Genomic DNA, 15,517 nt, shown 5'->3' with positions numbered 1-15,517 from the left:
GTGTAGTGTATCAGTAAATAATATGCGACCGGGCGCAGGGGCAACTGGGCCTTCCCAGAAGCCCCAGCGCAGGGCGCGAATCTCCCCGCCCATCAACAGCTGTGGCGGGAAGTTCAACGGGTCAGGATTGGCCTGACCAACCCTGTAGGCTGTACCGGGGATTGTATATAAGTGGGACCCGGCCCGCGTGTTCTCTCTCTTGCAACGTGCTCCTAATAAACCATGTTGCCCTACTCTCGTCTCCGCCTCGAGTACGTTACACTGGCGACGAGGATGGGATCTTAGCCTCAGCGGCTACCACGGAGATCTAGGGCAACCACGAGGCCTGACCGCCGCCGCCATGGCCACACAGAACGGAACCACCGGCTACATCGAGACATTCGACCCCGCCAATCCCGAGGCCTGGGAGTCCTACGCGGAGCGGGTCGAGTTCTACCTAAGGGCCAACAAGGTCACCGACGCAGGCTCAAAGAGGGACGTTCTCCTGAGCATCTGCGGGCCAGCCACGTTCGAGATTGCCAAGGGTCTCTCGGCTCCCGCCCGCCTCACGGAAAAGTCCTACGAGGAGATCATCAGGCTCCTCACCGGCCATTTCTCGCCACAGCCTTCGCGGGTGGCCCGTCGGTTCCTGTTCCACAGAAGAGACCAGGCCGTGGGGGAATCGGCCGCCGATTACCTGGCGGCTCTCCGCAAGATCGCCGGGAACTGCAGCTTCCCACAGCTGGAAGACACCCTGGCCGACCGATTCACGTGGGGCCTCCGCGACGAGAGGCTCCAGCAGAAGCTCTTCGCCAAGGAAGAGCTCACCCTCCAGAGCGCCTTCAGCGAGGCGGTGGCGTTCGAGAGGACCTCCAGGACCTTCCCCAAGGCCCGGACAGAAGCCGCCCACCACGAGGAGCTGGACCACGACTGCCCAGAGGAGGAAGAAGCCCACCAGCTGCGCCGCCCAGCCGGGCCACCCAGCAGGGCCGCCCAACGCCCCCGAGCGGCCGAACGACTCCCAGCAACGGAGAGGGTTCCGGCCACCAAGTGCGCCAGCTGCGGCGACCCCCACGACAGGCGGGACTGCCGATACCGGAACTGGGACTGCCGGAGCTGCGGAAAAATGGGCCACATTGCGAGGGCTTGCCGAGCCAAGCCCAACCGCCGGAGGCCGACCACGCATCACGAGTCGGCGGAGTTCCATTCCACGGACTCCACGTCCCTTCAGGTACTGAACTTGCCCCTCGCCACCCCCGATAAAATTAAAGTGGCAGTCCTCATCGAAGGGAACCCCTGCCAAATGGAGGTGGACTCAGGTTCCTCCATTTCCCTCATAGCGGAGGAGACCCTGAGGGAACTGTGCCCCCGGCAGCGGCTGCAACTACGGCCGGCGAACTTCATACTCCGGGACTTTCAGAAGAATCCGGTGCAAATCGCGGGGTGGGCGCGGGTGCAAGTCGAGCGGGGGTCCTTCTACGGCCCGCTGGACATCCTGGTGGTAAAGCGCCAGCTTGCCACCCTGCTGGGACTGGCGTGGTTCAAACCCTTGGGAATCCGGGTGGAAGGGGTGGGGCAAACCCTAACACCCAGGGGGTTCGGGGAGATATGCCAAGCATTCCCTGACGTGTTCGATGGGTCTCTAGGGAGCTACAAAGGGCCGGCCATCTCCCTACCGCTAGACCCCACGGTCCGGCCGATTCGGCTCAAGGCGAGGAGGGTCCCGTTCGCTTTAAAGCCAAAAATAGAGGCCGAACTAGACCGCCTCACAGCCCAGGGAGTCCTGGAGCCTGTGGACTATGCCACCTGGGAGACCCCCATCGTAACCCCCATCAAGCCAAACGGGGAGGTGCGGATCTGTGCAGACTATAAATGCACGATAAACAAGGCACTGCAGGATAACCCCTACCCAGTGCCGGTGGTAAGCCACGTTCTGGCTGCCCTAGCGGGGTCCAAGATCTTCGGGAAGCTGGACCTGGCACAGGCCTACCAACAGCTCCCGGTAGATGCTAAGACGGCGGAAGCCCAAACGATAGTGACACACAGGGGGGCCTTCAGGGTGAGGAGGCTCCAATTCGGGGTTAGCGTCGCTCCCGGGATCTTCCAGAGTATAATGGACGCTCTCCTGAAAGGGATCCCGGGAGTCCAGCCGTTTTTTGATGACGTGCTAGTCGCCGCCCCAGACCCCGAAGAATTCGGCAACCGCCTAAGGGAGGTGCTCCGCCGGTTCCAGGCTGCGGGGCTCAAGGTCAAGAGGGAGAAGTGCCTGCTGGGGGTTCCGCAGGTGGAGTTCCTGGGGTTCGCCATGGACGCAGCGGGAATCCACCCCACGGAAGAAAAGACACGGGCCATCGTGCAAGCTCCGGCCCCCACCTGCAAAGCGGAGCTACAAAGCTTCTTGGGGGTCCTTAACTTTTATCACTCATTCCTCCCCCACAAGGCAGCCCTAGCAGAGCCCCTTCACCGCCTACTGGATAAAAAAGCCCCTTGGGTTTGGGGCAAACGACAAGCCGCCGCGTTTCAGGCGGTCAAGGACGTTCTGGTGTCCAATGCGGTGCTCCACCATTTTGACGAGGGCCTCCCCGTCATCTTGGCTTGCGATGCGTCGCCGTATGGGGTGGGAGCAGTCCTGGGGCACCAACTCCCGGACGGGAGGGAGGTGCCGGTAGCGTACTACTCCCGCACACTGACTCCGGCAGAGCGCAATTACGCGCAGATAGACAAGGAGGCTCTGGCGATCGTGGCGGGGGTCCGCAAGTTCCATGAGTATCTGTACGGGCGGAGGTTCACCATAGCTACGGACCACAAGCCCCTCTTAGGTCTGCTGGCCCCAGATCGACAAACCCCCCAAATCCTGTCACAGCGCGTGTTGAGGTGGAATCAATTCCTCAACTCTTACACTTACACACTGGTACACCGGGCCAGCAAGGCTATGGGTCACGCAGACGCGCTCAGCCGCTTGCCGCTTCCGGAAATGGGTCCAGACCCCGCCCCCGCACACCAGGTCATGCTGATGGAAAGCCTCCCAGAGCCGCCCCTTCACGCAGCGGAGGTCGCCAAGGCCACCCAGAAACATAAGACACTTGCACGGGTGCTCGACTGGGTGGTGAGGGGGTGGCCAGAGGGGAACATGGGGGAAGATTTCAAACCCTATAAGGTCAGGAGGGAGGAACTAGCGGCCCACAAGGGGTGCCTACTATGGGGAAGTAGGGTGGTGATTCCGCCCCCGCTGCAAAGGCGTGTTCTAGAATACCTCCATGAGACCCACCCCGGCATAGTTCGTATGAAGGCCCTGGCCAGAAGCTACGTCTGGTGGCCGGGAATGGACGGGGAAATAGAGAGTTGGGTCCGCAGGTGCCAGACGTGCCAGGAGTCGCGGCCCGAGCCTCCCAGCGCCCCCGCCACTAGGTGGGAGTCCACCAGGAAACCATGGTCGAGACTCCACCTCGACTTCGCGGGGCCATTCCAGGGGCAGATCTTCATGATAATTGTGGACGCCTACACCAAATGGCTCGAGGTCATCCCCGTAGGGTCCACCTCGTCCGCAGCCGCAATCCGAGCATTACGCAGGGTCTTAAGCACACACGGTATCCCGGACACCATAGTCTCGGACAATGGGACCGCTTTCACGTCCGCAGACTTCCAGGCGTTCCTCCAACGATACCTTATTAGGCACATAAGGTCGGCCCCCTTCCACCCAGCCACCAACGGTCAGGCAGAGCGGATGGTCCGCACCACCAAGGAAGCCCTGGGCCGTATTGTACAGGGAGACTGGGACCACCGATTAGCGGCATTCCTATTCGACAATAGGATCACCCCCAACCCGGTCACAGGGGTTAGCCCGGCCGAGCTCCTCATGGGACGAAAGCTCATAACCCGGCTGGACAGACTACACCCTGACCGGGCGTCAGACACCCGCGAGAGCCCCGAGGTCCGGGACGCAGTCAGGGGTTTCTTCGCGGGCGACCCGGTTTACGCCCGGAACTACGCAAGGGGGCCCAATTGGGTGGCGGGCCGAGTGCTACGAGTCACCGGGTCCCGCCACTACGACATATCAACTGAGGGGGGCCAGGTACTACGGCGGCACATAGACCAATTGAGGCGCCGCACGCTACCAGAGGAACTGGCGGACACAGAAGAGGCAAGAGCCGGAGAGGAGCTCATCGGGGACCGACCGGAGGACGCGGCCCCATCACCCCTAACGCCGGCCCAAGTAGCACCGGAACCGCCAGAGCCTGTAGGTGCCGAAGAACCAGTCCGGCCGCCACCGTCCGCACCAGGGTCCCCCGCAGCATCAGATGCGGTGGCGGCGCCTCCCCCACAGGACCTCCCCAGACGGTCCACCAGAGAGCGCCGACCTCCCGCCTATCTGCAAGACTATGTTCATTAACCAGGGGGGGAGGGGTGTAGTGTATCAGTAAATAATATGCGACCGGGCGCAGGGGCAACTGGGCCGTCCCAGAAGCCCCAGCGCAGGGCGCGAATCTCCCCGCCCATCAACAGCTGTGGTGGGAAGTTCAACGGGTCAGGATTGGCCTGACCAACCCTGTAGGCTGTACCGGGGATTGTATATAAGTGGGACCCGGCCCGCGTGTTCTCTCTCTTGCAACGTGCTCCTAATAAACCATGTTGCCCTACTCTCGTCTCCGCCTCGAGTACGTTACACACTGCAAATTTCCCACCTGCCCCCAGTGCAGTCTTCTATGTAAACACAAAATTGTGTTTCTGTGGATCAGTGAATCTGAAGGAACAGTGTGGGGGAGCAAACTGAGATTCTGGAGAGGGAAGTTGGCAAAAATTTTCTTCCCTTCTCCAACAGAGGCAAAAACCATTCTGTTAAAGCAGAAGCTGTTGCTCTGACAGAATGACACCTTAGGATCCAAGCCTAAAATATGCTTGCATTGAACAACTCTCTTGTTTCTTGTTTACATGTATTTTTGTGCACATAGAACATGCTTGGCATGTTCAAATGTGCAAAACAATTGTGTTTTGCACACTTGAACATGCCAAGCATGTTAGATATTGTAACTGCATGCAAAGGGATCTGGGAGGGAAGGGATTAAGAGAATTCTCTCATTCAGGTACACTAGCAGTTGGTCCCATCCTCTCATTGGTTAGATGCTGAGCCTCTTTGGCCATTGCTTGGCTTCTGTTTCATCTTACATAGGACTTCTTTTCTTCTCTCTTTTACTTGGGTTTGGAGCACTCAAGTGATAGCAAATTCAGCTCTTTATTCAGTGATTCAGCATAGCAAGGTAGAAACTAGACTGACTTGCAGGGCCAAAGGCCCTGCTTATATGCATGCAAATAACCCCACTCAAAACCCCATCACACACAACTATTAGTTCCCAGTTGGCCTAACAACCCCTGATTTGCCTCCAGGTGGCTATTGTTATGGAGCATTAAGCTCATCCAAGTCTCTGCTTGACCCTAAGGCCAAGTTCCAGTTAGGGATGTGCATTCGGCTCGGCCGAGCCGTATTTACAGCCGAATCAGTGCTGATTCGGCCGCATACGGAATAGCCTGCAGCCGACTTCCATAAGCGCCCATTATACGGCAGCCGAATAGGCTCGCTGTGTAGTTGCGAATAGCTATTCGTAAGCAAACAGCTGTCAATTCAAAACAAAAGGCGGCAATTAGCTTCTGGAGCTTCAAAGGCGCCTTTAGTGGCTTCTTCCCGCCTCTGCCTTAACCTCCCTGGGATCAGGGAGGGGGGGAGGGGGAAGAGGAGCCCCAGCAGCCAATCCAAAGCATGCATTTGCAAAATGCATTGCAAATGCATGCTTTGAAGGGCTTTTTAAGGAGTCTTCCCTTCCTGGCTGACTCCTCCATGCTGTGTGTGAGAGATTGCTTAAGCTGCTGCCTGCTGCAGCTCTCTCACTCAGACTTCCCTGGAAGACAAGGTAAGACACTCTTTGGGTTCTTGTTTTTATTTATTGTTGGTAAAAGGACTTTTTTAAAAGACTTAGAGTCCCTTTACTTATCCAGATTTGGGTGGTGGTGGGGTAGCTTATTTGGGGGTTTCTGCTTGGGGAGGGGGCCTGGGGTGGGGGGGTTTGCCAATTTGCCCATATCTTAATTTAGTGAGAGGACTTTTAAAAGTGCAGTGTCCTTTTACTTCTCCTGATTTGGGTGGCTTGGATTTCTTGGGGTTAGGGTGAAGGGTTTTTTGGGGGGGAGAGGGTGGCAAAGTTCCTGTATTGTTAAAAGTTATTTTTTTACTGTTTTAAAAGTATTCAGTGTTTGATTTGTTGCTGCTGTGCTGTGTTGTGCTGCTGCTGTTAGCCTGTTACTCTTTTCTTTGGGTTCTTGGGGCGGGTGCTGTTTGGCCTAATTTCCATTGTTTAAAAGGCCACTTTTGTCCCCCTTTTCTTGTTGGTGAAAAGGCCACTTTTTAAACACTTGGCCTTTTGTGATTCTGCTGGTTTTGTTTTGGTTTTTTAAATTGCCTCTGGTTGGTGTGGGGGTTGGTGAGGGTGTGTGTGGGCTGGGTCACTTTCTTGTTTTTATAGAGTAGGTTGTGTGTTCTGTGGCAGGGAAGCTGGCACCTGGGTGAGAGACCCAGAACCAGCAGGCTTGTTGTGCTTGGCCAGCTCTCCCCGTGTTGTTTGGGGCAGGGCTGGAGAGCTGGCATCTGGGTTTGCTGCAGCCAGGTCTGCAGAGCAGACCTTGAGCAGATTGTGTTTTGTGTGGCAGTGACGTTGGCAACTGGGTTTATATTGGTGCCAGGCCTGCAGGCCCAGGGTTCATAGATTAGATAGAGGGATGTAGTGCATTTGGGTCCTATAGAGATTCTCTGGTGTGAAGTTAGGTTTGGCTTTGGGTGCCCCAGGAATTGGACCCCCTGGTCCAATTTTTTTTTGGCCTTGTGGGTTTTGTGTGGGACAGTGCCCTGAAGCTGCACAGCAGTTTGGGGGGCTCTCCTCAAAACCTCCTGCTCCCCAGAGCCATACTTCCCATGACAATTGCAGTGAGGAAGTGGCTCTAATTGGTTTTTTCTCACCATTGGGAGCAGTGTTCCTTTTGGGGTGCCCACAGATGGGTGCTGTCTTTTGGGGCCAGGGGGGTTGCATGCTGGGGAGTCCCCTGAAGCTGCCCTGCAGTTTTGGGGCCTCTCCCTCAAACCCCCCTCTGGCCAGAGCCACTTTCCCCACAGCAATTGTAGTGGAGGAAGTGGCTAATTGGGCTTTCCCCATCATTGTTGGCAATGGGCCTTTTGGGAAGCCCAAAGACAGGGACCCCCTGGCCCAATCTTTTTGGGACTTGGGGAGGTTGGAGGGGAGAGTCCCCTGCAGGTCACCTGCAAATTTGGGGGCTCTCCCTCAAACCCCCTCCCCTCCAGGCGGCTTCAATTATACCCTATTTGCCATTGATTTTAATGGCCCATAGGGTATAATGATGGAATAGGGGCACCCTCTTTGGGTGCCCCTGGAATGGGATCCCCTGGCCCAATCTTTTTGGGACTTGGGGGGGTTGGAGGGGAGAGTCCCCTGCAGGTCCCCTGCAAATTTGGGGGCTCTCCCTCAACCCCCCCCCTCCAGGCGGCTTCAATTATACCCTATTTGCCATTGATTTTAATGGCCCATAGGGTATAATGATGGAATAGGGGCACCCTCTTTGGGTGCCCCTGGAATGGGATCCCCTGGCCCAATCTTTTTGGGACTTGGGGGGTTTGGAGGGGAGAGTCCCCTGCAGGTCCCCTGCAAATTTGGGGGCTCTCCCTCAAACCCCCCCCTCCAGGCGGCTTCAAATATACCCTATTTGCCATTGATTTCAATGGCCCATAGGGTATAATAGGGCCGTATATTCGGTAATAGCCGTGCATCTACCGTATATGCGGCTATTCCGAATACGGTATTCAGTAGTGCATGGGGAATCCGAAATTTTTTCCCCCGTGTACTTCCGAATCCGTGTAATTCCGATTTTTTTTTTTTGCACATCCCTAGTTCCAGTCTCAATATGTAACAGAGCTGTAGCAAGTTATTCTTTTTGAAGTTAATTTGTTCACAGTAAGTTAAACCTACCTACATGAATGTCGTGTAAGATGTGCTTCTGTTGTAAGAAAAAATTACTTTCTCTTGTTACCATTGTAGTCTCATCATCTTGGTAACGTATTTGAACAGAATTTTCACCTTAATGGGAAATGTAGAGAATCAGGGCTACTGCATAACGCTTTTGTGGTTTAAAGGGTTTTTTTTTTTACATATGTGAAGAAATAGCTTTATGAGATAGCTCTTTTGCTTTGGAATGGAAAGCTTTGGTCTGTGTTTTGACAAGCAGACAGATAATGGGGTAACACCATCCCTCTCACATGATTTCTTTATTTAAAGGTTTCCTGAACAATATTGGATTTATATCCCGGAGATATTGGATTTATATCCCGCTCTCCACTCCGAAGAGTCTCAGAGCGGCTCACAATCTCCTTTACCTTCCTCCCCCACAACAGACACCCTGTGAGGTGGGTGGGGCTGAGAGGGCTCTCAGTTTCAATGTGCATTGATAGTAGATTGAAATTGTGTTGTTTCAGATGCAATCACACACACTAAATAATGCACTTGCAATCCACTTTTAATGCACTTTCCACTGAATTTTGCCAGTTCACACCATAAAATCAGGTTGGAAAGTGCATTGAAAGTGATTGAAGGTGTATTATTTAGTGTGTGCAATCACAGCCTTAGTGTGTGAAAGTTATATTAGTCATCTGCTAAACACCAACAAGCTTGGGTGAGTAATCTTATGCTTGCAGACTGCAGCGTAGCTGTAGGCTGCATAAGCAGACTTTGCTTCCCCGGATGGGAAGAGTCAGGGGGCGCCCGTTTTGACGCTCCTCGTCAACTCCTTCGTCTTGGCAGACAATCGGCTGAGGCTGAGGCTTTTCTTTTGTTTTTGGTTGGACATCGGGGTTTGTTGGGGCAGTCGACTGGGCAGTGGCAGGTGAAGCGTTGGCTGGAGCGTCGGCTGCAGTGCTGTGGGCTGGCGGTGGCATTGGAGGTGGTGGAGGATATGGCGTCCTTGTTGGCTGAGTCTGCCAAGGGTTTGGGGTCTGCTGGGGCAGGGGTTGTGGAGCCCAGGGGTTGGTCTTTCCCCTTTTAATTTTTGAGGGGTGGGCCTGTGGGGCAACTTGGGGTTTTTTTTATTATTGCCCTTGAGGTTGGCAGGTGACCATTTTGGAGAGCCTCCCCCCCATTTTTCTCCTACTGGAGACATTGGTGTGCAGCAGAGGCTTTTGTGGCCATTTTGAGTTCCCTTTCTTCTTCCAGGGGGAAGCCATTTTAGAGTGGAGCTGCAGGAGGCTATTTTGTGGTGTTGTGCTTGCTATTTAGATGGCTGGTGGAAAAGGGTCGGGCAAGCCCAAAGGAAAAAAAAACCAGCGCCCAAGGCTCCTGCGAAAAGGCCACCACCGCCGTTATCCTCTTCTGATGAGGAGGGTGATATGTTGGTTGATTCCAATATTGCTTGTAGATTGAGAGCATTGGAACAGGCAGCAAGCATCCTTTCTCCAGGTGGGGAGGATGGTGTGAGGCAATCTAAGAAGGGTAAGCAGGGGAGTATTCTCACCAGGCTGTCTATTCTTGAGGGCAGGTCTGATGGAGTCGTTCCTGGCAGGGACGCTGGCTTTTGCGGTCCAGAGGTGGGTTTGATGCCAGAGGCCGGAGCATCGGGGGTCATTTTGCCATTGGTTCCTGCTGGATTTGGAGATAGGTCAGGTGATAATTTACAGGTGGGGCCTGGGCAGGTTTGGCCATGGGGAGCATGGGGGCCTGCTTTGGCGGCCGGGCAGGGCGCTTCCATGTCAAGCGCGGGGGCGCCTGCCTCCTCTGCGTTGGGTGCGTTTCAGAACTGAGCTTGGCCATGTGGGCAAGGTGTACCCGGGCGAAGAGCATCCTGGCATGGCTGGTTCCTTTATGGGGGCACACTCAACATATGGAATGGTACCTTTTGCTGCTTTGCCATTTGGGGAGGTTGCCTTGCTGCTGGGGGACCACTTGCTCCCCGCTACTAGGGAAAAATATTAAAAGGGGAGTACGTGGATATTTTTTCTCTTCTCTTTCAGGAGGTTGAGAAAAAAGATAAGGAAGAATTGGATGAGAAAGAGAAGGAAAAATTGAAAAAACGGAAGGTGGACAGGACCTGGGCTAATTGGCTTCCTGGGTATTGTATTTATGCTGGGGAGATTGCGAGGGCGCAGCCGTGGCGGGCAGCATCCCTGTTCCAGTATTTGGACATAATTTATAAAGGCTATACGGCCTTTAGTGGACCAGCCTGGTTACAATATGACCAGGAATTTAGGATGAGGGCTGCCCTGTATCTGTCCCTTCACTGGGATCAGATCCAGCAGCAACTTTGGCTTCAGGTTATGTCCCCGGCTAGGCCTAATCTGGGTGATAACTCAGATAGTGGTCACTTGGTGAGTAGGTCATCCACATCCGCTGCTGGTTCATCAGGCTCTCCCCGCGGTGCAGCGGGGCAGGCGGTTCAACCCCACATGCTCTGCTGGGAATTTGGATCCCTTGAGGTATGTAATAGGAAGGCGTGCCAGTTCAAGCACGAGTGCCCCATGTGTGGTGGTTCCCACTCATTTGACAACTGCCCTAGAGCCCATGGGCATAAAAATATGAAGAAGCCTGGCGGGAGCGGAGGTGCCTTTCCAGCTAAGAAAGGGGCCCAGCCCTTATCGGGCTGTTAAGTCAGTTCAGGGCTTGGAGCAGGTCATTAGGGACAAGATTGCAAAAGAGCTGGCTGAGGGAAGGATACTGGGTCCTTTTTCACATCCTCCAGTGAGTACTCTTAGAGTCTCACCTTTGGGTGTGGTGCCTAAAAAGGCGCCTGGTGAATTTCATTTGATTCACCATTTGTCTTTTCCTAAGGGGAAGTCCGTGAATGATGGTATCCCGGAGCACTTATGCACTTATGCTCTGTTAGGTACACCAGCTTTGACCAGGCTATTGCCATGGTGAGGCGTTGCGGGGTGGGGGCAGAATTGGCAAAATGCAACATTAAGTCTGTGTTTCGCCTTTTACCTGTCCATCCCAATGATTTTGAACTTCTAGGGTTTTCTTTTGAGGGTCAATTTTACATGGATAGAGCATTGCCAATGGGCTGCTCTGTGTCATGTTTGGCTTTCAAGCGTTTCACCACATTTTTGGAATGGGCTTTGCGGGAGAAAGTGGGTTTGCAGGATGTTGTTCATTATTTGGATGACCACCTTTTTGTGGGTCCTGAGGGGACTGGGCGTTGTGGGCAGTTTCTGTCTGATTTTGTTGAGCTGGCGGCAGAGCTTGGGGTTCCCTTAGCACCTGAGAAAACTGAAGGTCCAACCCAGAGGTTGACCTTTTTGGGGATTAAGATTGACACTATTGCGCAGTTGTCTAGGGTGCCTCTTCAGAAAATAGTGGAGCTGAGGGCTAGAATTTCTACCTTTCTTCTTAAAAGGAAGGTTACTTTGTAGGAGTTGCAGCAGCTAGTTGGGCACCTCAACTTTGCTTGCAAAGTGGTTGCTCCTGGGAGGGCTTTTCTTAGAAGGCTGTGCGATGTTATGGCAGGGTTACGCTTGCCTCAGCATAGAACTAAGGTCACCTGCAGCATGAGGGATGATTTGAGGGTTTGGCAGGAATTTTTGGAGTCCTTTCATGGAGTCTCTTTTTGGAGGGACGACATGAGGCTCGAAGCTGAGCTTCAGGTCATGTCTGATGCTGCTGGTTCCTTGGGTTTTGGAGTCTATTTCCGTGGACATTGGTGCGCGGATAATTGGCCTGACTCCTGGGTAAAGGTTGGTGTGAACTGGGATCTTACGTTTCTTGAGTTCTTTCCTATTTTAGTCGTGGTTTGGCTGTGGGGGAAGGATATGGCCAATCACACTGTTCATTTTTGGTGTGATAATATGGCAGTGGTCCACATCGTTAATTCCCTTTTATCCAAATCTGGCCGGGTTATGAGATTGGTGAGGGCCTTCACTCTGCGCTGTTTGTGGCTTAACATTTTGTTTTTAGCCAAGCATGTTCCTGGGGTGAGTAACGGGGTGGCTGATGCTCTATCTCGTAAACAGATGGAGAGGTTTCGTCAGCTGGCCCCAGATGCCGGCAGAGAGCTGGTGCCAATGCCCCAGGAGCTATGGCTGATTGGAGAGCCGAGGCAGAGCAGAGCAATTGGTCTAGCCATTGTGCCCAGCACCAGGAAGTCTTATGAACGGGCTGTTCGGCTTTAGGGCTGAGGTAGGATATTGCAGGGTTTGGCCCCTCCCGGTGGAGCATTTGCTCCATTACTGTGTTTCGCTGTGAGGTAAGGGGTTGGCCGTGCGATCCATTAGGGGGCTCCTGTCTGCATTGGCTTTTGTCAGTAAGGCGTTGGGTTATAGGGAAGAAACAGCTCACTTTTGTATTCTAAAGATGCTGGAGGGGTGGGCCAGAGAGGCCGGTCCCAAGGTTGATACGCAGAATCCTGTGTCTCTTTTGATTCTGTGGGGTTTGAAGAGGGTTTGGGATGTGGTGTGTGCTTCGTCATTTGAAGCATGTTTTTTTCATGCTGCGTCTTTGTTAGCTTTTTTGGGGGGGGGGCTCTTAGAGTAAATGAGCTGGTGGCACAGTCTAGAAACGATGTTTCTGGTAAGGCTCTGTTGTTAAGGGATCTGCAGCTATTTGCGGGTAAGGCAGTCATCACTATCCGTTGCTCTAAGACGGATCATTTGCAGACGGGTATGGTGCTCAAGTTAGGTAGTTGTTCAGAGCTTGAGCTGTTCCAGTTACTGTGTTGGCTGCTTATTTGGCATTCAGGGGGCCCATGGAGGGGGTTTTTGTTTATACATTCGAATGGTAGCCCTTTGACGAAGCATCATTTTTGGGCAATAATGTTATGGGCTTTGGGTGAGTTGGGGTTGTCTGGGGTGCGGTTTGGTACCCACTCCTTTAGAATTGGGGCAGCCTCAACAGCAGCTGTCATGGGGTATCCTTCCACTTCCATTCAAAGATTGGGCAGGTGGTGTTCCTCGGCCTATAAGGCTTACGTGCGACCTTTTATTAGGCTGTGATTGACTTGGTGTCTGTTTATTGTTGGTTCTTTTCTTGTTTAACTGTTTTTTCTCTTTAGATGCTGTTGTTCCTGGCCAGAGGAGCCGAGTTCTCATATGTGGCCATAGCCACGTGTTTTGGGCTGCTCATCAGGCTCAGAGAACTGCGGTTGGCTCTCAGCTGGGACTCAGCCAGCATGTGTGTATCGAATGGCAGGGGCGCCGGGGCCTTCAGTGCCTGGGCCTGCTGCCTTTGTTGTTTAAAGATTGTGTGGGTCCTCCTCCTCAAGAATAATTAGGGGTGTGCATTTGGCTCTACTCAAGCTGAAAATATACCTGGAAAATACTGGTATTTTTGGGGTATATTTTGGCTTCCCAAATACATCTGGATTTTCTTGGGGGGATCTCAAGAAACTCCTGGATATATTTGGGGATTTCAGGTAGATCTGAAAATAGTGGAGAGGTGGGAGAGGAGGTGTGTGAACACATGAAAGGAAGTGTGTGAGCAACATGGCTGCCCCCCTCTCCCCCCCCCCCGGATAGTATTTTATCCAGTGAACCTTTTTACCTGGTGGTATTTACTGCCACTCAAATTTATGCAGTAAAAGTTTACTACTGTTAGCATATATGCATACTGAGAGGCCATCCTTTATTTCACATTGTCATCTGTATTTTCATCCTTCAGGGTGTTTACCAGACAACAACAGGTAGTTGCTATAATTGCTATTCCACTGTTTGTTGGGGATTGGGCTTCTTTCTGTGAAGATTCTGAAATTGCCAGAGACAGAAAGCTGGCTGAGATAGACCACCGGGAGAGCAACTCAGACCTAAAAAAACAAACAAACTCGAATTAAGAGACAAATACTTATTAATCAGAGTGAACAGCATTTGCAACAGTCACCTGGGGAAAGTTGCAGGTTCTCAACATGCCACAGACTTCAAGCACTTCTCTAAAGGCTGCAGTTTGCTTAGTGGTCCAATTCACAAGCCACTCATGCTGAAGTGTTTGACTTTAAGCCAGTTCAATCCAATTGGCATTAATGTTACTCAGTGGCATTGAAACACAAGGTTAGGCTGTAATTAAATGAGGCCTAGTGTGATACTAGCAACTTTTGATCTTAAATCCTCTGCCAATGCCCAGATGATAGCTGGGAAGGTTGAAAGAAACAATGTTCTTTTTACCTTCCACTGCTTGGACAGGTATTAGCTACATTTAGGGGCCATGTAAAAGGTGGACCGACTGAATGAAGCACAGGCTGTTTCAAGTAGAAAAGAAGCCAGCTTTTGCTAGTGTGCTAGTTCAGTCTGAATATCCCCAATAAATGTTGCTTCTCACTTGAGAAGTCAACATATGAGCATTTATCTTCATATCATTTTTTGTTTTTTATAATATGCTTATCCTTCGTAAAATTTATGCAACAGATACAGAGAATCTGTTGCATAGAAATCGGGTAAAATTGCATAGAAAAGGCATAAAATAAAAGAATGACCAGAATCACTGATAGCAAAGACTAATACAATAATAGCTATATTTGTTCTTCCCTTGAGACTGTTCCATAACCTCCTGCCCTAAATTTTGTGGAATTAAGCTTGGTTAGCCAGCAGTTTAAAAGCCAAGCTGTATGTATATTACATCTCCCCAGCTATACTGACAGTTTCAGGGTTCTTTACCTGTTTCCTGTCTGGACTCTGATACACTGAACTTAACACACATCTGTGACAGTAAGACATGAGCCAATCACTAAGTCTGTTTGATTCAGCACAGAATGACATGAATACCTGCTGAACTGGTTTGCTTTGGGCTTTTGCAAAGCTGCACACGCATGTAAGTGTTGCTGATCTGTACAAATCAGCAGCCATTGTCACTGCGATCCACTTTATGTTATTTGTTCCATCACAGTATACAAGTTTTTTAGAACTCTTCTTCAGATTGGGTGTTACCAAACAAAACAAAGCGGGAAAAGGAAGAAGCTTCGGGAGATGATATAAACTGCTGTAGTCTGTGTTGTATTCTAGGTGTCAGATGCAGAGTTGATGTTGGTATCCATGGATACTCAGCTTTGTATGAGATTTTTTAATGGATTTTTCTTTTGGAGCAGCAGGACTGACAACTTATTTAAACAATTTCTGACAAGTGGAGCTGCAGCACAGCAAGGATAGATAGAAGGAAGGGGGGAGCAAAGGAAATGTTTTTAATCAGGCTATGTAAGAATTTGCATGCATGAAAACCAATTTCACTGTCCTGTTGAGAAGGAATAGTTGAATCAATCTGCCAAACATCCATGAATGGGCCAATGACCAGGAAGCTGTCCATTGAATGAATAGCACCTTGTTTACAATAGGACCTGCAGAAACTCAAGGGTGTATGATCATTTCTAGTAATTTGTGCTTCCCACTCATAAGTAGTGAGCAAAAGTGTTAACCCATTTTTTTTTCATTAACACTGTGCCACTAGCAGTTTTTGAGTATATGACCTCACATGTCTTTTGCCTTGCTCTTTGACTGTTTTCTCCTTGAATGGTAAAGACACATGTG

General features: G+C 51.7%; 1 protein-coding gene across 1 annotated transcript in view; it reads left to right on the top strand.

Moving 5' to 3' along the window:
* Nucleotides 1–373: 373 nt before the first annotated feature.
* The window catches only part of GIN1 (gypsy retrotransposon integrase 1), a gene marked incomplete at its 5' end in the record, with an annotated part of 67,142 nt that continues 51,998 nt past the window's right edge, over nucleotides 374–15,517 (top strand). Inside the window, 3 exons of the mRNA XM_060236567.1 lie at nucleotides 374–832; nucleotides 3,167–3,639; nucleotides 3,766–3,874. Coding sequence (XP_060092550.1) covers nucleotides 374–832; nucleotides 3,167–3,639; nucleotides 3,766–3,874 — 1,041 coding nt within the window. The remainder of the gene's footprint in view (nucleotides 833–3,166; nucleotides 3,640–3,765; nucleotides 3,875–15,517) is intronic.

This window comes from Heteronotia binoei, chromosome 4 (assembly GCF_032191835.1).
Source record: "Heteronotia binoei isolate CCM8104 ecotype False Entrance Well chromosome 4, APGP_CSIRO_Hbin_v1, whole genome shotgun sequence".
NCBI classification, from domain to species: domain Eukaryota; kingdom Metazoa; phylum Chordata; class Lepidosauria; order Squamata; family Gekkonidae; genus Heteronotia; species Heteronotia binoei.
The sequence above is the reverse complement of the archived record's forward strand: the minus strand, read 5'-3'. Positions and strand labels throughout refer to the sequence as shown.